General features: G+C 37.6%; 2 protein-coding genes and 1 pseudogene across 2 annotated transcripts in view; 1 reads left to right on the top strand and 2 right to left on the bottom strand.

The window, feature by feature from the left end:
* Positions 1-23,074, top strand: part of MIOS (meiosis regulator for oocyte development) — a 180,423-nt gene that overhangs the window by 74,307 nt on the left and 83,042 nt on the right. The gene's annotated exons all lie outside the window — the stretch shown is intronic.
* COL28A1 (collagen type XXVIII alpha 1 chain) overlaps positions 1-23,074 on the bottom strand; it is a 147,946-nt gene that overhangs the window by 89,996 nt on the left and 34,876 nt on the right. The window contains exons 12-15 of the mRNA XM_090287205.1: positions 13,130-13,198; positions 11,958-12,026; positions 4,813-4,881; positions 2,295-2,363 (exon numbers count right to left, since the gene is read on the bottom strand). Of these exons, the coding sequence (XP_090143331.1) occupies positions 2,295-2,363; positions 4,813-4,881; positions 11,958-12,026; positions 13,130-13,198 (276 nt within the window). The remainder of the gene's footprint in view (positions 1-2,294; positions 2,364-4,812; positions 4,882-11,957; positions 12,027-13,129; positions 13,199-23,074) is intronic.
* On the bottom strand, positions 6,498-7,063 carry LOC150001485 (coiled-coil-helix-coiled-coil-helix domain-containing protein 2 pseudogene; annotated as a pseudogene).

The raw sequence follows: 23,074 nt of genomic DNA, 5'->3' as shown, positions 1-23,074 counted from the left end.
GTTCTAATAACACTTTATTTACAAAAACAGGCAGCCAGCCCCATAATGTGTCAATGCCTGGACCAAACGAATATATTTTTATGAACGAAGTATATCTATTGATTATACTTTATGTAATATTAAAGAGCATGTTGGACCTGTCACTAAAACATGCCCTGGAATATGCTCCTTAGTGTTTCACTTTGTATCATTCCCCAGTCTAAGTAAATATCATGGAAGAAAAATGTAATGGAGGTAATTCCTAATTCAGAACTTGATTATTCTGATTCAGAACTTGATTGCTTATCCTGTGGCAGGTGATCTGCTAAATGCTTGTCATGCGTTATCTCATTTAATGCTCACAACAACCCTCTGAAAGTAGCATCCCTGTTTTCTGGATGAGCTTAAGTAGCACCCCAGTTACTCAGCAGGTAGTTAGATGGTGGAGGCGAGGTTCAAGTTTACTCTCTCTGATTTCAGAACCCAACTCATAACCACCATTCTGAAAATATTCAATATACCCATGCGAGAGGTCTTTTGTGCATTGTTATTTATATTTAAGTATCTCTATCAAAACTACTTCCTGTTTTGTACCAATTATAACATAGAGGTTTTTATCTTACCACTTGAAGCACAGACAACAAAGTCTCTTAATCGAATGTATAAAAGGATAGGAAAGGAGGAAAGGGGAAAGAGAAAAGGAAGTCCATATCAATCTGGTAAGGGACTAGCAGATGAGGACCTTGCAATTACTCTGTGATAATGTTCAGATATTTTGATGTGTTTTCTTTGCATGAGCTCCAGGTATAAAAATAAAAGTGCAATGTCAACAATACCTTAAAAAGTTAACTTACTGACCACATTAAAAAAAAAAAAAAAAGAAAGATTCAGTTGTACTCAATTTTCGCTGCTCCAAAGGAAGAAAGAACATCTTACATATTTATTTAGAGTATTTTGGAGCTCAGGTTACAACCAAGGATTATATTACACCTACAATTTGTATAACTTACTGTTTACCACTATCTCTGCTATTTAAATACAAATCCCCAGAAGAGACAGCTACCAGTAAATAAAAGAAATAAGTGATTCAAGATTGAAACACAATACCTAAGATAATCTTGAATATCCATCCTTATTCTAATATACATAATATAATGATATGCTTAGAGATTGACATATAAATGACTCCAAAGTGATATGAAGTCTCTGTTTTTTGGTACATTTTTATATCCCTTCCCCCTCTGGTAGCTTTCCCTTCCCACTGGTCTATAGGATGTTATCAGCCTCCAATAGCTATTATATTATCACTGTCATCAGCCCTACTTCTAATCTGGGTGTAATAATTTGCAGATATTTTAAAGAAAACAACTAGTAAGAAAGAAGAAAGCAGTGGTAGGTAGGCCATGGTGATGGACATAAGCAATTTTACAGGACACCAGGGGCTGACACAGCCATTCTGTGCGATGAAGCAAGCTGGACAAGAGCGAGACCTCACCTCTGTCATGTCTGAGCACAGACAGAACAAAACGCACTATCCAAACCCTCAAAATGATCAAACGTTCTCCTAAACTGGCTACAATGAGTAAGTGCTACTTTGTTACCAATTCCACCCAAGCCTGGCTTCATTTTTTCTTATCTCCTAGGTAAGTCATTAAAATACCCAAACTCAAAATGACCCCCACTTCTTTACAACATCCCCTTCACCTAATATGTGCCCAAATTGCCCAAAATAAGCCCAAATCCTATGATTAAAAAAATCTTTCATCTTTTTACTGAGTTCTGATAGGTTCCTCAGGGTACATGGTCTCTCACGCAATGAGTCGATAAACCTAAATTTGTTCAATGATAGGTGGAGTCCTGTTGATCTTTGCTGGGAGGCATCAAGGCTAGTTTTTCTAAATGAGCTATCATATTTTAGCCCCATTTTAAGGTAATATTTTGGAGTGTGAGCCTGAGGGCGGATATCTGCTTCTGTACTGAGGTCAAGTCATGTTTTTTAACAGCTATTTTCTTTACTAAGCAGAGGTCTCTTTTGCTAATGTTTGTCTTCAAAGCTGCTTGGCTGAAGATAGGGTAACTGGAAGTCAGAACTCAAATAAATGAGATATTACTATAAACATACAATATGGGGGTTTCCAGATCATCATTCATCCTATACAATAATATACCTTGCATATACTTAATTTAGAATTAAGTTGACACCTGTGTGGTATGGGTGTCAGGTTGTATACAGTTCATACATGTACATACATAACAAAAAATTTAAATGGTAACTTTGTTGGCATCTCTTCTATTATATATCCTATATGCAGTACCTTGTCCCCTTTGATTGACAGGCCTTGTAATCCTTGTGGGCCAATTGGCCCTTCAGAACCTTTTTCACCCTGAAAGTATAGGAGAGAGACATCAGCGTGCTAATAAAAATCAGAATTTTAGAACGGTTAAAGCATTCCAAGCAATCAAATACATTGATCACTGTAAATGGGTAATTCTAACTGACTGCAACATTTGTAACTTGAAAAAAAAAGTCTTAACGTTTAAATTGGAAGGACTCTATCCAAGCAGGACACATATGCAATATCACTAAAGTTGGAAAAGAGCTCTATTCCCAATATAATCAGAAATACCTGGCGATGGGGGACTCAATCAATACATAGTACATCTAACTGAATCAGTCCTCAACATTGCTGCAACCACACAATAAAAATGTGTCTTTCATATCAGTATATGAACTAATATTTGCTAGGATTGAATTATTTATTAAATATTTTATGTCAGAATTTATAAATATTCATTAAAATTTAGTTTTAAAAGAATATTAATTTTTTTGGATTCAATCACATGACCTATGCGAATAACTCTAATCGTAATATAATATCAGTGAAGTCATAACACTGCGTATGTATGAAAAATAAACCATATTAGCAATCAGAAACAGCATTCATTTCATGAATTTATTTGAACCAAGAGTAAAATCAAAGGACTTTTGCAAGAAAGCTAGGAAATCGGACAATATATCTTTGTGTCTCTCTCTATTCATGATATATTCCCTTAAACCCTACATCATTGCAAAGCAGCCCCAAGTAGCACATATAGAAAACTCCCATTGATCCTGCTGGTTGGGGCATAAAGTATTCTGAATAGTGAGTTCTTCTGATAATTTCCACAGCATATAATTCATGTAGTCGACCGTAAAACAACATTGAATATAGGGTGTTTTTTCTTTGATGAGCTAGAGGGCAAATGCATGGCCGTGGGTTATTATAAACAAGAGTGTATCATTATATCATGCAGTTGAACTTGTTACTAAGACATGCTCTCCTACATTCTTCTTTGTGTTTCACATAGCCATTTCTCATTTATTTCTTTATTTTTAAGTAAACAGATTATAAAGAAAAATAATTCTGGCTATTTAAACTTTCCAGGTTGTTTGCACTACACACACATATAAATTAACAAAAAATAATTCAAGAAACTAGGTATTGTAAATCTTTCTGAAATGTAGTGCCAAATTGCTAACCTCTATATCTGATAGTGATATTTTGGTTAGTCAAGGGCATTACTAATGTCCCCTTTGTCTAACACATTTATATTATTTTCATTTATTATGACAAATTTAAATTTACTAGTTAAAAGGGCCCTCTCTGAAAATTCAACCCAGCAGTCACTCAAAACTTAATAATGAATTATTTGTTTTACTTAATTAATTTTCCTCTAGCTGAGTCAGTTTTCTCATGGATCATTGAATATTTCATGATGGAAGAGGCTAAGAATGAGATGCGATCTTAGGGCGTGAGGCTGCACTGAGGCCAGAACTCAGTGCTCAGTGACCTGGCTGAATGCAGAGGAAGGTCTTAGTCACTTTGAAGACAGCATGTGCTTCTCTGGGCAGTGTGTGTGTGCACATTTGGGGGAAGGACTTTAGAAAAGAAGAAAAAAGGACTTCAAAATTTATGTTCACTTACTCTGAAATTTTGTTGATGCTGCCCAAAGTATCTTGGCAAATCATTTCCCATGTGGCCTTCGACAAACGTGCTGTAGATTGTGAGTAAACAGCCTCGACAAGGGACCGGCAAAGTAGAGCCTGATGGAAAATCCAGCTGCCTGCCTGTGTTTTGTGAATACAGCTTTGTGGGAACACAGCCACATTCGCTCATTCATTTATACTACACGCGTGTGGCTGCTTTCATGCTACAACAGCAGAGTTAAGTAGTTGTAATAGCATGATATGGTTCACAAAGCCTAAAATATTTACTATCTGGCCTTTTACAGGAAAACTTTGCCAATCCCTGGACTAGAGGAACTTGAGTTTCAAGAATTAATGTGTGGGAAACAGTAAAAACGCTTAAATTCTCAATTGCTCCTTATGGTAATAAGGTAATTCCAGTTCCCTCTTCACAACCATATTTCCCTTTTTAGTATATTCAATATTAATGGCAATATTGTTATAAATTGGGTTACTAGACTGTTTCTTATCTATGTTTCACAAAAGAAACCTGTGAGTAAAGCTTTGTCATAGCTACACTCTGTAACTTGACTACTGGGCATAAAGATGCTATCGCTGTGGCTTTAATGACTATAGGCTAAGAGATTTTTCTAATTTCATAAGCAATAATTAATTGTATAATGTAAAAATCTGTTAATAACTTATTTATGATTATAAAATTCACTGTGGTTTCATGTTAAGGGGACATTTACATATTCCTTCACTTAATAGGGTAAATTTGGTAATGAAAATACTTGACTTCTGATCATTGGATACATTTTAAAAATTTTGTGACTTATGAGTTTGCAAGACAAAGCACTTTTTCCTGGTACAGAAGGTATGGTTACCTTTGGTCCTGGAACCCCTTCTCCTGGTAAGCCTCTTTCTCCTGGTGCTCCCTCGGGACCACGGGCACCCTGGGTGGGATAAAGGAAAATGAAGAGTAGGAGAAGAGAGAAAAAGATAATGGGAGGAAGGGAAAGGAAGGGAGGAGAAGAGGGGAGAAGGAAGAAAATGGTTCTATTTCAGTTCATATGGGCACGGCAATGATATAGTCCTACTTAAGTCATTAGTAAGAATCCTTCTAGTAAGCTTCATACTAATCAGTAGAAGTACAGAGTTGTGAAGAGTAATATTCCCAGTGTATTAAATACTTGTTTCACTTGATTGGCATACAATGTTCTATTCTGGTGTCCTCAAGTTAGTGGAAAATGGAAATTAAGTGATACATCAGAATAAGGTATAGAAAGTAGACCCTATGAGGAAAGGCTAAAAGCTAGGATTGTACGGCCTAGAGAAGGATGCAGAATAATTTAATTATGAGGAAAGCCCCATGAAGAAATTACTGCACAGTTGTTTTAAAACATTGAATTTTGTTTACATGTGTTTTAATTTCTATCCTCATAAATTTGGATTCAAACTTGAGTTCTTTCAAGAACTACTTGAATCTACAGGAGGTTTATATGTAAAGAGAAATCTTGATAGAATCATCAAGGGAAGCATTAATTAAGTCCATGGAACGATTGCTCAGAAAGGCACTAGGAAAGATGAGAATTTATCACACAAGGAAAGAAAACAGTCTCAGGCTTAGAAGTAGACTGGCAAGAAATGTACTAATTGAAAAATAAGACAACAGTATCGTATTCACCTAAACACTAGGAACTTTAAAAGGCTACAAATTTTCCCTCATGTTCTTCTTGGTCAGCAGGCCAAAAAGTAGAGAAGGGGCTAACAACAGGAATCTTAAAAGCACAAACTGGAGCTTTTTTCTTTTTTTAAGAAAATCACTTTATTTTAATTGATTCACAAACATTAACATCACAAAAGCTGGTTTAAGGAAAGCCACAAAACCATCTGCCCAGCTCCAAACTCAATACCACCTCAATGAACTTCTATGTAGTAAGTACACTCTCTTCCTTTGCAATTCTGAGGCAAGAAAACTACTACTAATGAGAGGTTTAACTGGTAGTTTTGAGCCCTGGCTGGTTTGGCTCAGTGGATTGAGCATCGGCCTGTGAGCTAAGTGTTGCTGGTTCGATCTTCCAGTCAGGGCACATCAGAGAAGGAAAACTCTGACTCCAAAAAACCTCCGCTGCCTTGCGGCATACCTCTTCAGGGGAAAGGCTAAGGGAGTAAACCCCGACAGAAAATCCGGAGCCGGAGTCCCTAAGGCGGTTTGACATTGTAGTCAGCACCGGCAACTCCTGCGGCGCACCTGAAGCCAAGCTGTATTGACTCCGTCTTTCCCTTGGACCCTTCAGCTGCGAAGAGAGGGGGGGTCTGCTGCATGGGCAACAGCAGACCCTCCATATCACCCTGCCCAGGCTCTGTAGCTTCAGCTTCGCTGGAGAGGACACTCCAGCGTCATCGCAAGATGTCGATTCAACACGGGAGGAGACAGATACCGTGTCACTCCCGAGTCGGACTGCACAGCCATTCTCGGCGGTGCAGATAGACTCTTAAGAAGCTACACCATCGTCTCTCGAGACGGACGGCTGCCAACAACAACAACTGGTAGTTTTATACTTTCACTATCAATTATATCTTTATACTAAATTATCTTGGTCATGAGAGATGATTTTCCATTTCTTCATTATGAACTTCTTGATTAGGCTAATCCATTTGCAAACTTGCACTGTTTCAGCACCTCACTGAAACCCTCACAAAGCTTAAGGTCACTCTGGTTCTGTGCACACTCCAAAAACTGTTTCATCTCATAGTGGCATCGGCCAAACTGCTGCTGCTGCTGTGTAGGCTGAGTTCCCTGAGGCTCCTGGTAAGTGATGTCGGGCCTTGAGGTCTCAGTATTACTTCCTCCGCTGAAGCCCCCAGTGATGGCATGACCGATTGTGTGGCCGACAGCAGAGCCCACAGCCACACCAGCTGCAGTGGTTGCCATCTGGGCCATGAGACCTGGCTGCCGGGGGGCAGCAGCAGGTGAGCCAACTGCAGATGGTGGAGCTGGTGCTGGCGGCTGAGCTGCTGGTGGGGCCTGGGCACAGCTCTCATCTGAGGTGCCCGGCTGGCCGGAGGGGCCACGCGGGAGGTGCGGCTTCGGCTTCCATGCGGCATCGCAACTGCTCTATACCTCTGCGTCTACAAGTGCCTGGAGCTTCTTCTTGAATGGACCTAAAAAGATAATTAGGGCTCACTTGCCAGGGAAGTACACCTGTGACAGAAAACGGCCCACGGAGCTGCCCAAAAGCTCCAAAGCCAGCACACTGCCGACACAGTCATCAGGATGGAGCACTATGCTCATCAGTGACTGACCGCAGTCAGAGATTTGTAAGAAAGAAGCTTACAAGAACTGTATCTCAGTGTCTCTTTTTCTTTTCTTTTTGTGCTTTTCCCTAATATGGTATATATTTAAACGACCATCTTCTTTAGTATTTATGCATAGCCAATTTAATAAAACTTTAATTAAAATTAAAAGCTAACATAGAATTCAATTTAAATTGCTATGTTAATGGGAAAATCTAGGTTTTCTGTTTTTTTGGTTTTTTGTTTGTTTTTAATCTTCACCCAAGGATATGTTTATTAATTTTAGAGAGGGAGAAAGGGAGAGAAAGAAATATCAATTGGTTGACTCCCACATGCTCCCGGACTGGGGACTGAACCCAAACCCTAGTTATGTGCCCTGACCTGGGATGGAACTTGCAGCCTTTTGGTGTATGGGATGATATGTGAACCAACTGAGCCACCTGGTCAGGGCAGGAAAACCTAGTTTTTAATAATCTGAGTCCTTAATCAAAGCATTGACATTCATGACAGCTTACTTTAATGCTAGAGCAATTAATTAAGAGGAAAATAAATAGGAGAACAAAAACAGGATTGCAAACTAAACAATGCCTAGATAACATTACACACTCTAACAAAAAAATATTGGCCAATTATCTTATTCCCCAATGACACAACAAACAAAAATAACACAACTTATATTAAATGTCAAGAAGTCTGTTTTCCAGTTTATTCATTTTTTTCATTCATTTGACAAATATTTACCAAATGCCTAGTAGGTCTAAGCTCTGTGCTAGGTTCCAAGAAGAACAGACAGAACTGCTTTCTGTCTCATGGAGTTTATAGTCTTTCACGACTATATAATTAAAAGCAGACTTTGGTGTCGCTTGGACTGAGTTTCAAGTCCCAGCTCTGCTACATAGTATTATCAGTGTGACCTTAAACAAATAATTTAATATATTTAAAGCTCAGCAAACTCATCTTAGTGATAACAATAGTATCTACCTCCAACTTAAATATTAATGTAAGGATTAAGTTAGAGAGATTTAAAGCTTTTACACAGTAGGCAATTAATATATCTGCTATCACTACCAAAATTATTTTACTTGAGTCTCGCAGTTGCTGTGAATGTCTTTTTATGGACATTTTTACAAAGAAGTTAGTTTCAGGGTGAATCATCGATATTACGTATTGAGAAAGGCCCACTACACAGAATAAACACTGAGCCTTCCTTCCATCTCTGCATTTCTAGAATACATCAGCTAAAGTGGAAGTGAAAATAATTGAGACTTTTAGGAGCCATGTGTTCCATGTGCTGAGAACAGAGTTAATGCTGATGAGCAATCATTTAGGAACACTTAAAAAAATAGAGAGCCAAGATTCAGTTACGTAAACTGGCATAGTTACATTCCATGCCACCAGTACATTCTCAGGTTTTCTAGTGTAGCAGTCAGGATAAGAGATCATCGTTAACCAAAGAGGAAGAGCAGGAACTTGTGTTAGATGAACTATATTGGACTGGCCAAAAAGTCCGTTTAGTTTTTTCTGTAATATAAAAGACGCTTTTTTTTCATTTTCACCAATAACTATTGATTTGGATGTTTTGAATATGTCAGCTATCTCCCACATGGTATAACGTTGATTGTTCTCAATCAATGTCTTGATTTGATCACTATCAACTTCAACTGGTCTACTCAACTTTGGAGCATCATCTAGTGAAAAATTTCCAGCACAAAACTTGGCAAATCACTTTTGACACATTCGATCGGCACCTTCTCCATACACTGCACAAATTTTTTTTTTTTTACATTTCAGTTGCATTTTAACCTTTCTTGTTATAGTAAAGCATAATATGCCAAAACGTTACTATTTTCTTCCATCTTCAATATTAAAATGGCTACACCAAAAAAATCACCAATTTTGATAAGGCTTTTTTTTTAATGCACGCTGATATGATGGCTGTGGCAATGCAATCTAAAAATTGTTTTGAATGAAGTTACAGACAACTAAGCGCTACTAGAGCCATCGGATGGGAAAAAAAAAACAAACAAACTTTTTGGCCAACCTAATATATTCTTAACTTATAAAGATAGTAACAGCATATCATTTTTTAAAGACAGAAGTGCTTCTATAAAAAAAACTGTTCTTTTCAAAGATCATGAGAATCAGTTACAACTATAACATACTTATTTGGTGTCTAATGAACACCTCTAATATATATAATGGGGTTATAAGTTTAAAAATATAGTGGAGTTAACATCATCTAGCCAGTGAAATGCTTTATTTGAGACATTAACAAGATAAAATGTAATTATCCATTATCTTATTACTTTCCTTAATAATAAAATGGTGTAGATAATCAATAAAGTGGTGTTTAATATACATTGCAAGCATTAAAGATGAACATACTAAATAATAATAAAAACTGTAATATTCACACATGCCATGTACTTTATTTTTAACTTCAAAGTAATTACAATTCTACTTCAGGGATAATTTTTTAACTGATAGTGGTCTGAATAACCTTGCACAAAAAATAAGCAGATCACCCTGAGAGTCTAAAATCAATTTATTTTTTATGAACCAGTCATCTGAGACAAGCACAAAATGAGTGGTAATAATTTAATTAAAGATGGAAATTTCTGTATTTGTTATGAGAATATAGAAATAAAATTGATTTTGTTTATTCAGCTAGCATCTTGTGACCTTAATAAACTCAATTGTTAGTTCTAGGAGGTTTCGTATAAATTTGGGGGATTTTCTCTGAACACCATTAAGTCATTTGCAAATAGGAACATCTTTAGTTCTTTTTGACCTATATGCCTTTTATTTCCTCTTTTTGTCTTATTGTTTTGGCGAAGACTTCTTTTTTTTTTAAAGGATTACTTTGTTTTTAATTTATTTATTTATGTTTGTTTGTTTGTTTTTAGAGAGAGAGGAAAGGAGGAGAGGGAGAGAAACATCACTGTGTGGTTGCCTCTCATTCATGCCCCCAACTGGAGACCTGACATGCAACCTAGTCATGTGCCCTGACTGGGCTAGTTAGGATTTCTAATACTACCCTAAGATTGGTGAAAGCAGAACTCTTTATCTTGTTTTTGATTTTACCATTTCACCATGGAGTATAATATTAACTATAGTTTTTCTGTTTTTCTTTTTTTGTAGTTGAAGTTCTCTTTTATTCCTAGTTTTTGATAATTTTTATCAGAGTTTATGAAGGTTTTGAATTTTATATTTTGTGAATACTTTTCTATTTCTTTTTCTCTTATATGTCATTTTTAGCCTATTAATATGATATATTATATTGATTAATTTTCAATTATTAAATAAGTCTTGAATCCAGGAATGAACCTCATTTGGTCATGCTGTATAATTTTTTAAATATATTGTTGAATTCTATTTGCTAACATTTTGTTAAGGATTTGTGTTTAGATTCGTGAGGGATATTATTCTATAGTTTTCTTTTTATGTATTGTCATTGTTTTGTTATATAAGTTGGGAAGTGTTCTTTTCTATTTTCAGGAAGAGATTATGTAAACTTGACTGTATCCATAATGCTTTGTGTTTTTTCAAGAAAATCTAAAGCTAGTGTAGCAAAATATTAAGATTTGTCTATCTGGTGGAAGTTTACAAAATTCTTTTCTGTGTTTTTTAGCAGCTAATTTAAAATTATTTATTTATTTATTTCATTTTATTCCCATTTATTCAGAGCATTATGAAAAGATTCTTGTTTATTTCTGTTTGAAAATTCCCGGATTCTCTACTGTTCTCCCTGTGCACATGGCAACTCTGTGTGCCCGTGTCTTCCTTTCCAGTTGCTGTCCCTCCAGTCTTCTCCAGTGAACAACCAGCAGTGTCTGCAAGAAAGCTGATTTCTTCTCTCTGGGTGGTTTATCTCTAGGACCCCTGCCTAGTTAGTAGAAACTGAGACTTGACCACTGATCTCTAGATAATTAGTCTAGTGTATCTTTCCTCCATAAGATGGGTTTGGTTTTGAATTAGTGTATGCAGACATTAGTGAGGAGCCTATCCCTCAAGCAATGTGCTCCCATTTCACTCACAGAGTACAGCCAGGAAGCACATGTTTCCGTTGCTATTTACATATGAGGAACTATGCAATGCAAAACAAAATTGGTTACCAACTATGTTTTCATTTGTACCCCAGTGAGTCAGCTGTTGTTCTTTGCTAGGAAAATGATTACTTGAAAAGTTAAGAAGCTCTTTATAATAGAATAGTCACATTTTATTCATTTTCTCTTCAGCTATCTTTGAAGAAAATATCTTCTCTTTTCCATACCTGTGCAAATAATGCAGAGATGGCCTCTCTACCACCATTAACACTAGCTTTAGAGTACAGTCATGGATTGGGTAATGAGCGACGTCCTCATTGACATGAATTCCTCATGGTTTCAGGAAAGTAAATGACAAAGTAGAGACATTAGATCTGAATCCAGATCTCACATCTCCCAGGAAATTTTGACACATAAGAACTCCTTTTCTTGAACAAGCTCATTAATCTTATAAGAGATTACAGGAAGAGAGAGCCAGTTGTTCATATCGTGTGTGTGTGTGTGTGTGTGTCCCTATTTTAAGTATCATGAAAAATGGCACTTGCATCTGCTTCTTGCATGTTTATTATCCTTTGTTGTCCAAAAAGATACACAATGGATTAATTGAACCATATATTCTAACCAGAAAGAGCACTTAAGTCCTATATTTGCCCTTCTTATTCCACCTAGAATTTCCAGCTACTTACTGGCTGGCCTGGTTCACCAACGCCGATCGGCCCCGGGGCCCCTGTTCTTCCTTCTTGGCCTCTTTCCCCCTAAGAGAAAGAAATAATCAAATGAGAGTTTGAGCTTTTAAACAAAGAAGAAACCTTGCACAAAATACTCTTAAGATTTCAACAATGATAAAAAGTGACAGCCAAACTCTTCTCATTCATGAAGATAAAAAATAAATTGGGGAAGAAGACAAATGGCTTGAATTTAAGTGAACAAATTACCCTAAAATGTTCAACTTCCTTTCTTGTCTAAATGCCATAAGGCACTTTCAGCTTTCAGAAACTACTGTGTAGTAATTGGCAGGATGGACTGGACGTGATTCATTTTTTTTGGTCACTGAGATGACCACACTGACAATGCTCATGCTGCTCCTGCCCTGTCACCACCATCCTGGAATGTTGCCCTTTCCTCGCCCCCTCTCTGTCCCCTGTCACCTCTCCTTTCCATTCTGTTTCACACCTGATCTCCTCAGAACCCTCCTACAATAACTCTGCCAATATAAACTCCACCTTCGCTGAGTCTCAATGTGCTGTTGTGTAAATGCCATCCATGGCGACACTTGATTACATTCGAAGTGCACTGCTTTGAACTGCTCTCTGCTTTAGTCCTGCATCAATGTCTTTTTGTCCCAATGACATAGAAAATCCATTCAAAATAAGCACTCTGCTCTATTACATCCTGCATGATGTGAGGGGCCCAGGGTGCTGGTGTTCCAGTCCTTTCTAGCTCCCCATGAGCCTCTCTGTCAACATTTATTTCTAAGTGTTGTGGTTCTTCTGGTTTTCTGTCCCTGTAGGCTTCTTTAATGTGACCAGGTGATAGTTGATGTGTTAAGGTTTTTCATGTACCAGTACCATTTTGCATGTTAACATTTCAATCCCATGAAAACTAAACCGAACCAGAGGGTGGTATTTGGAGACAAGCAAAATTTTCATTCCAGTCAGATAACAAAATACATTGATTATTCCTGTGGTAACTGCCACTGACCAGGCCACTCAGTGTCCAAGCATCCAGATTATAAGTAACTTCTGCAAGCAGCCTCCTTAAATCTTTGAGGGTAAGGCTGAACAGAGTCTAAATCGCAGCTCCCCAGCCCCTACAATGAATTCAAATATCATCAATGGGCAGAGACAAGAATCTTTACCTTAACACCTTGCTGTCCCATACCCGGGACCCCCGGAGGACCATAAGGACCAGGAGGACCTGGCTCACCCTAGAGGAAGAAATGGGGATATATTAGCTCAGCTCAGTAACATTTGTTGAGCAGCTCTTGGGTTCATAGTGATGTGATAGGGGCTTGAGGGCAACAATGAAACCTAGCACACAGTCACTGCCCTCGAGTGTTGGAAACACTACATAGACCCAGTGTGGAATTATACACTGGGCATTGTAGGCACAGTGTTTAAGGCTGACAAAAATGTTTCCATTTTTATTTTTAAAATCAGAATTGAAGTCAAACATAATAAAAATGAATACGTAACAATGAGTTCAGTCTGGATTTTGTCTTTATAGCAACTCAGTTGTAAAACACTATTTTAAACATAGTTTTTGGAGGAAGGAACCCACAAGGACAAAGTTTTTAGGATCCAAGAAAGTTATAATGCAGCCTCACTTCTTCATTCAACAAATCTTTATTGAGTATTTCTGGCAGACACATGGTATTTTCTATCCAGTGACAATGCCCTACCTTCTGTCCTTCCTGGCTGTTAAAACTCTGACCTGTTCAGGCCAGGGGCAGCTATTCTTTGCGCTAAGGGGTGTAGAATGAATGATAATTGGTCTAATGCAAGTCTAGAGTCTCCTTTCCCTTTCCCACAGGTTAGTCTAGGTTGGCCTTGGACTGAGTTCTGACAAATGTAGGGATCTTATTGAATGCAAACGGAAACTTTCTGCCCCTGCCTCTTGTTTCCTACTTGCAATTCTAATAGCTATCTTGTAGCCAAGAGGCAACAACCTCTCAGATGAATGCCAACAGTTGAAGAGGATGATGCAGAAAAAATTTAAAAGAGCCTCCCTGGCTCCTGGAGAGCCTCAATAAGCTACTGATTCCGTCCTGGACTACCTACCTTCAAACATTCTGTTTCCTCAACAAAAAGAGTGCTTATGATTAAGTCACTATTAGTCAAGGTGTCTGTTAATTTTCAATTAATGCTATCTACTATGGAGCAGGCCTGGCATGGAATGCAGGCATTGTAGCACTGAATGAGAGCATCAAGCTCATACATTTCACAGGTGAGGAAGCTCCGTCCCAGAGAGGTTACCCCCAAATCAGTTATTTCTGAAAGTTTATGATGCTTCGGGTGAACCTTCTATTCATCCTTTTGAGTACAAGTCAATCTGGAAGATAAATCAACTTCAATTTTTCCCTTTAAAATTCAAGTTTGTACTTGTTTTTCTACATAGATTATTACATTTTTTTTGCAGCAGCAAGGTCATTGCCATTGTTTTGTTTTGTTTTTTTTATGTTCTTGGCCATGGAGTTTCTCTCTGTATAATATCAGACTAAAAGTTCTCCCTAAATTTAAAATCCATTTCTTTTCTTTTTTTAATCCTGATCCAAGGACATTTTTTCATTACTTTTAGAGGAAGTGGAAGGAAGCGAGGAAGGGAGAGAGAGAAACATCTATGTGAGAGAGAAGCATCAATTGGTTGCCTGCCATACATGCCTAGACTGGGGACCCCATGCGCTCAAACTGGGATCACATGTGCCCAGACCAGGGATCAAATCTGCAACCTTTCATTTATGGAACAATATTCCAACCAACTGAGCCACACCAGCCAGGGCAACTTGTTCTCTTAATCTCCAAGTTTGATTTAAGTGCTAGAGAATATTCAGTTTCCTAGGTTTTCGCTCCAAAGAACCTTTTCCTTACAACTTCTTGTGCTGTCCACTCAAGTTGGAATTTCCTTGTCAATTATACTGCATGTGGGTAACTGTTTCCATTACTTGGTAAATGAACACCAAGTGCTGTACTTGCTATGAAGAGGGTAATGACATAAGTACAGAGATGTTTAAGATGTAGTCCTTCAACTCAAAGGCTAGTTTGAGAGAGAAGCATATCATTAAAATAATAATAATAATAATAATAATAATAGTAATAATAATAATAATCATCATCATCCCTAAATTCCCTGACCCTTTATATATAGTTTGGTTCTGCAATGGATCAGAAGACTCTTAAATATTATATATAAATAATACATATTATATATTTGGAAGAGAGTTTAAATTTTTTAAGTAGTGGAAGCTCTATCCTACTTAGTGCTTGCCTGTATGTTTGATCTGAAACAAACAAGAGCATAGCTTGGTGAGAAAATTTCCTCTGGCTACGCACAAGACATTGGATCAGTCATTACCTTGAAATGTGTAAACCAGGGGAATCAAGAGGAGAAGTAGCTGTCTTACTCATGAGCCCACAAACTCCCTTTAGCCTTGGTCAAGTATCAGGAGCAACTGAGAGATTTCTTAAAATTGCTTTGGGGGTAGGGGGGATTGCAGGGATCTGAAGCTTACAGAGGGAGCCCAGCATCTCAACATAGGACCAGCGGACCAGAGTTGTCCTACAATTAATGTTCGCCTTTTCATACTTCCCTTTTCCTACAAAGATTCCTGAGGTGCTAACAAAGGGGTCCTGATTGTAAAGTCCTACAGCTGGGTGAGACAGACTAGGAAGGAGAGAGTCGGCACTTGACTCCGAATGATTTTCTGGGAGTTTGCCAAGGCAACATAGCCCTGGCAAGACTCCATACTTATTTCCTTTTCTGCTGCTATTCTTGCCTCAACCCTCTCTCTCTCTCTCTCTCTCTCTCTCTCTCTCTCTCTCTCTCTCTCTCTCTCTCTCTCTCTCTCTCTCACACACACACACACACACACACACACACACACACTCTGAATGCCCCAAGTATCACTAATTTCTCTACTTCACTTTCTCTAACTATCAGAGGACTGGGTAAAAGTGGTGGCCCCAAAGGGGCTCTGTTTCTCACAACCTCTGTACAAGTGAGAATGTGTGTGAGCATGTGCAGGGTCATCACGGAAGTTAGGCAGCCCACTTCGGTCCTCCTCAGAAATTAAGGACATTGAAGAAAGCCACTGTTTAGTTAAACTGACTGTTTCCAAGCACTGCCCTGACACTTTATACATAGTATCTCATTTAATCTTTTTACAATCCTAGGAAATAGGTATTTTTTCCAACTTATGAAGAAGGGATATACTCTCCATTTTTAAAAATCTATTTTTCAGCATGTATGAAATCACAGGGAAAAAAAAGACATAGCTTTGGAGTCATTTACTGTAGTTGAATCCTAACTATAACTTACTAATAGTTTGAGCTTTTGCAAGATCCTCACATGCAAAATGAAGATAATTATATCTGCCTTTCTGGGTTGTTGAGAGGATTGAAGATATTGTCGTAAAACATCTAAGTCATAACCAGTCACATGGTAACTGTTCAATATGTATTGATTCAACTGTTATTCATCAGGTTTTCCTTGAGCACCAGCCTGATACTGAGTACCCGGTTCGTACTTACAGACATAAATCAGATTGCACCTGCACTGCTCAGACACTTACAATATGGCTGGACAGACAAATGAGCATAAAAGAAAATATGAGCAGGTAAATTAGGTATAATAAAGATGTTAACAGCGCATGTAAGGCTCTGAGGCGAAAATGTTTAATTCTACTTTAAGGAATTGGGAAATTTTCATATAGCAGAGGAGATCTTTGCTCTGAACAAAGAAGTAGGAATCATATCTAATCTGGTAGGAAAGAAAAGGAACAGAAGTTCAGGAAAAAGAAAACACATGGGACATAAAATGACTTGAAATGTTCTGGGTACAGTAAGCAGTTCTGTGGGCTCAAGTGAACAGGATTGAGGTGACAATAGGTCACTCTCTGGAGCAGTTCTCTCCACTAAAAATACTCAGTGAACCACAAATGTAATTTTACATTTCCTAGTGGCCACATTAAGAAAATAATAATACATTTTACTTAACCCAATATATCCAAAATATTACCCTTTCAACATATAATCAATATAGAAATCTTACTAATGATTTTATATTTATTATTTTTAATTCTATGTCTTTGAAGTCCTACATGTATTTAACACTTAGGGCACATCTTAATTTGCACAAGGCATATTGCAAGTGCTCAGTAGCCATATATGGCCGTTGTATCAGACAGTGTGGGTTTAGAGTGAGAGAGGAGGCTGGAGGCTCAAGTCAGAACCACGGAGCATAGCAACATTTAAATGAAGTGGGAGTCGAAGAACACAGAGATGTCTTGTGGGAAGTTGGGGGAGGCAGTGGCCAAGAAAAAGAAGTGGGAGCTAACCAAAGCAGTGTAAAGGAAGTCAGGAAAAAGAGAGTTTTCAAAGAAACTCAATTCCCAAAGACAAATTCAGGATCTTCCACTTGCAGACGTGATCGTCTAGAAGCATTCTCTACCTCAGGGAAGGGCACCCCAACCCCTCCATCAAACCGGAACCTAGGAGTCCTTGACAAGCCTCATCCCTTAACCACCATATGCGATGCATCCACAGTGCCTATCAGTATGCTCCCTAAATCTCTCTCAAATCCATCTCTCTTTGATTCTCTACCATGTCTCTACAGTCTACCCCAAATTGGTATCAGCTTTTGCTCAGACTACAACAAATTCATTAGTATACTACATATATCCATTCTAGCACACTCCAATTTATTCTCCATTTTGTGACACAGCAATGTTTCCTATTTTAATTTTAATCTGAGTAAAATCCTTCAAAGCCTTTTCCCTTAGCCCTTAGCATCAAGAAAGAGCTCCTTACAAGGCTCGTGAGCTCCTGTACAGTATAGTCCTCTGGCCTTTCCAGTCCTATCTGCTATTAATTAGTTGCTTCTTCACATAACCCCTAGTGGCATTGACCTTTCTTTAGTGCCTTGTACTTGTCATGTTCCCTTCTGCCACAGGATCTTTGCACATACTATTTCTTTATACCCAAGGATATGTTTATTGATTTTAGAGAGAGAGGAAGGGAGAGAGAAAGAGAGAGAAACATCAATCAGTTGCCTCCTGTATGTGTCCTAACCAGGGATCAAACCCACAACCTAGATATGTGCCCTGACTGGGAATCAAATCCGCAACTTCTTGGTGCATGGGACAACATTCCAACCAACTGAGCCACCCAGTCAAGGCTGCACATACTATTTTATCTATCTGGGATGTTCTTGCTTCCCTCTTTTCCTAGTCAATCCTGATTCATCCCTTAGGTGTTATTTTAAGCAATATGGCTTCAGGGAGGGCTTCTCTGACCAGGTGAAATCCCTATTACAGAGGCACTGATAGCACCATTTTCCTCTTTTTTCTGAGAACTCTTTATAATTGCAACTTTGCATTTAGTTAATATGGCTCCCCCTAGATTATGGGGAGGACATCATGTGACTTTACACAGTTTTGTATTTTCAGTGTTCAGTTCATTGGTATCATTCACTCAACCATTCATGCGGCATTTACTGAGCAGCGACTAAGGAGCAGGTGCTGTGCCAGGTGCTGGCAATGAACAAAACAGGAAGCCTTTCTAGGCTGGGGAAGTTGGGAGTCTAGAAATGCTCCTCTGGAGTCCCCCTGGGTTTATTCAGGTTTTCAACCAAGAGCAACTGTATATAAATTAAATAGTGATCTGAAGTACCTATTATGCAGTTACTCTTGCAAACTTACCCAGATACAATTAATCTTTTTTTTTTTTTTCAACTGAAGGAGTAATGAGATTTTAATAGATGGCCTAAGGTTATACCATATGGAAAATACAGCTAAAGAAACCCAACACTCCAGTTTCCTGGCTCTGTCTCTAACCAAAGCCAATGTCCTTCCTTTCCTAAGATAATAAATAATGAATGGTTGTCTAAGATTCTTGAAAATGTTTCAGGACAAAACTTTACCATTTCTTGAGTAATAAAATTGTGAGCAATTTAATCATACCATGAGCTTTTCTTAACATTAGAAAGGTGTTTTAGCAACTGCTTTTCATTATTTCCCACACATATGTGTAGCATCAACTTAAATATTTTGTCTTGTGAAAGATATTCTCATAGTTTCCAAATGGAAGAAAAGGATAGATGAGCATTTCGCAAATGCAAAATGGTTCAGGTATGGCCAAAATACACTCTCAGCTAAAACTTGGGGAAGTGAGGACTGCATACAAAGGCTTAGGGAAAAGTCAAGAAAAGCCCCCCTTTTTGGAAAGAAAAAAAAGTAGACAGGAAACTAATACTTATCAAATACTTGCTAAGTCAATCTCCATTTTGAGTCCCTAATTTCTCTTGTTTGAGAGAAAGTATTATGTAATAAGAGGTATATATTTCAGAAAACATGTCCAACTAGGTCTTGTTCTACATGAATAAAAAGAGGGGTTGTCAAGGTATTTAACTGTTTAATAACTATTGCCAACATATATGGCACTTAATACTTAACAAATGTTACTCTAACTGCTTGCATATATTAACTCATATAATCCTCAAGACAACTTTAGGAGGTGGGTACTATTATTAACTCATTATATGGATGAAACAACTGAGGTGTGGGGAGGAAAAGTGAGTGGCCCAAGTCATAGAGTTAAGATAGTAGTGGGCTGGGTTTGAACCCCAGCAGTCTGGATTTAGAGAGAGTGCTCTAAACACCATGCAAACGGGCCCTTGGGACTTTTCAGTTCTTTTCTTAAAGTATATCAAAAAATCATCTCATTGCAGACTAAATTCATGTCTTTATTATAGGATGAAAACCACAAAAGTCAGATAGTTTCAATCTATCCATAGTTGAAGATCCATCATATGAAAACCAAGAATCTTGAAATACAGTATAGGCCAAGAGGAAATATACTTCATACAAGCTGACTCACATATGGTTTCAGGAACATTTTATGTTTACCCGGATCAGTGTTGTCACTGAATTAGTGGTAAGGGTAATGTAAATCATAATTGGCAATGCTGTGATCATACAATATAATTATACATATGTAAACTAATTATTGACCAACTGCACTGAGCTTGGAACCACCATTATTTTCAAATCTCCAATTACAGCCTTATTTGAATACCTTCTACTTGGGTAAGAAAAAAGACCACAATTCATATACTCTACCTACTTGTCCTTTCCAAAGAAGAAAAAAACTTCAAAATAACAAAGAATTGGAGAATAATGTAATTAAAACTATGCTATTGTACCAGATCTTAGTAACTCTTAATTCATTATCTTTGATGCTTTTAGGTTAAACCACATACAATTGACAATATTCAACCATGTTTGATCTACAAAAATAGCAATTCATATTGTTCAATCTAATTGGAAAGTCATACTTCATCACATATAATGAAGTCTAAGGCATTGTGTGTTATTCCCAAAATGGAGGACCGGTCAGCAGCCCATCAGGAGAGCTTTTAAGAATCACACTCTGGCCCTAGCTCATGTGGCTCAGTGGATTGAGCACTGGCCTGCAAACCAAAGGGTCACTGGTTTGATTCCCAGTTGGGGCACATACCTGGGTTGTGGACCAGGTCCCCAGTTTGGGGCACGTGAGAGGTGACCACACATTGATGTTTCTCTCCCTCTCTTTCTCTCTCCCTTCCCCTCTCTCTAAAAATAAATAAATAAACAAAATATTTTTTAAAAATAATAAGAATCACACTCTGATGGACACTGTTTGACTCCTCCAGCACAAATAAGTTGCTGGAACATATTCAGGGTGAACTGTCTCCATAAATCTGAGAACAAAACATTGATATATGAGAGAAGATGGGTTCATATGGCAGTGTGACATGTTTCAGAGAAACTTACCTTGGAGACTGGGGGCAGGGGGGAATGAGAAGAGTTACTGTTTAAAGGGTACAATGTTTATTTTGGGATGATGAGAAGCTTTGAGTATAGACAGTGGTAATGATTATACAACATTGTGAATGTATTTAATACAACTGAATTGTATACTGAGAAATGGTTAAAAGGATAAATATTATGTATAGTTTACCTTATCCTTGGAATAAACTTGATTTTCCCTGTTGTAATGTTGCTATTGCAACTTGAGTTAATTAAGGACACTGATTTCATTATTTTTCTAAAAATTCTGGCTTCTCTCCAAAGGCATTGCAGTAACTGACTCTATTCCACATTAGTGCCAGCTTGACTGGGCATGTGGGTTAGACTCAGCACCTTGGTGGGAAATATTGGCAGCAGTTTGGTTTCTCGATTTGTCAGAGTTTTCACCTTAGCAGTCTCTGCATACATACCTGCACACACATTCACACGGGGTATACACCATCTTCTGAGAACCACATGTGTCAGAGACTTGGGAATGAAAATCATCTACCTTGATGTCATTGGCTGACATCTCACATGTTCTGGCAACCACTTCATGTTGTCACTTTCAGTTGTCTAATGTCAAATGAGTTAATAAGCTAATTTAGGATCCTGGTGGGCAGATAGACAAGTAGGTCAAAGCCCTTTCTGCAACAAGAATTGCTGAATTACTAATGCTTCTGTCCCTTTAATTATAGGCTCAGGACAGAAATAGCATTTAGACATTGACATCTCTGTAGGAAAAATATTCACATGATTTGGCAGCCTGGTTCTGATCTTTCATTAAACAGATATTTATAATTAAATTTGTAAAGGATTCTTCCCATTGAGATGCTATTCACTGAGCCATCACAACCTTGTTCAAAGTTGTTAGCCTGAACCAGAAAGTCAATTATTGTTTTTGGATAACTGGTAAAGCTGACGTGTCCCAGTACCCTGTACTTAAAATACTTTATATGAAGCCAAAGATATAGTCATTCAGTTAGGAGAGCTATGTACTTAAAAAAAGAAAGTTTTCTGTTGATGAATTATTCTGTACTAGGAATTGCTGATGCCACATATGTTTCAATGGATTTACTTCCCATTGAGTTATAAGGAATCACATTCTATTGCAAGTCATGATTTTTTAGTGATTGAAAGCAACATCATAATGTCAGGAAATTGTTAGGTTTTTGAGTTGTATAAGAACTGAAATAAGGAGAAAGTTTAAAATTCTTCACAGTTGTTCATATTTTTGGTATTGAACTATTTCCAAACCAAAATTGAAATGTTAAGTTTGGTAGGATGACCTACTAAAGCTACTAAACTAACTTTAAATGAGATTAAGTATTTAAATAATTACCAAAACATCAATGTATTTTTGAAATTCTTGTACAACTCTTCATCAATGATTTTTCTGTTCTAATGAAAATATTCACATTATAAAAAACATGAGAATCTAAGTTGTATATATGAACTGTAGAGAAAATAAAATTAAGTCTCAAGTCTTTATGCCACTCTAGGAAGAAAGTAAAAGTTCAACTAACACATTAGATTATTTAATGCACAAGAAGCTTTTGATGGCGTATGTCAACCACTATGCTACCGTTTCTCTTTATTATCCAACTAACTCGGAAGAATAGTCAAAATTACTGCCTCCTTCACCCTTCTCTCTGATTCCTTCCACAAACCGTTGTCATCTCCCGAATCTTTCTATTGAAACTGCTCTCTCGAAGGTTTCCAATAACCTCAAAATTGACAAACTAATTGACTCCTTAGGCTCCTGCCTATTTGGCTTCTATCTTCAGTATGCTACTGTTGACAACTCATTCCATTTAAAACCTTTCATTCAGTCAGTCAAAAAATACTTACATTTGGCTTATTTTATAAGTGTGTCAGGGTGCATATAATTTTTTTTTATGTCTCAGATGTGATTGTGGTGCTCCTGACCCATTCATTAGCACTGGATCTTCTGCTTTAGATTTGTCTTTAAAACAGTGATGGACCTGTACATATCTGTCCAATTCTCCTGCCAACAGATCATATTTGAAAGAAGGCTGGTGATGTATAAAGGCATAACACATGGAAGCTCAAAGAAAATTTGATTAGCACATTATCAGCTACCAAAATTGTCTGCATATGCATTCCTAGTAGCTATGTTCAGGGTTTAGTAGCACTCTTTTTTTTTCTCCTCACCCAAGGACGTGCTCATTGATTTTAGAAAGAGAGGAAAGGAGGGAGAGAGGAAGAGAAACATCAATGCAAGGAGAAACATCCTTAGTT

The sequence above is a fragment of the Furipterus horrens genome, unplaced genomic scaffold, assembly GCF_987537825.1.
Source record: "Furipterus horrens unplaced genomic scaffold, mFurHor1.1.pri manual_scaffold_9, whole genome shotgun sequence".
NCBI classification, from domain to species: Eukaryota; Metazoa; Chordata; class Mammalia; order Chiroptera; family Furipteridae; genus Furipterus; species Furipterus horrens.
This window is presented reverse-complemented; position numbering and strand designations above follow the sequence as displayed.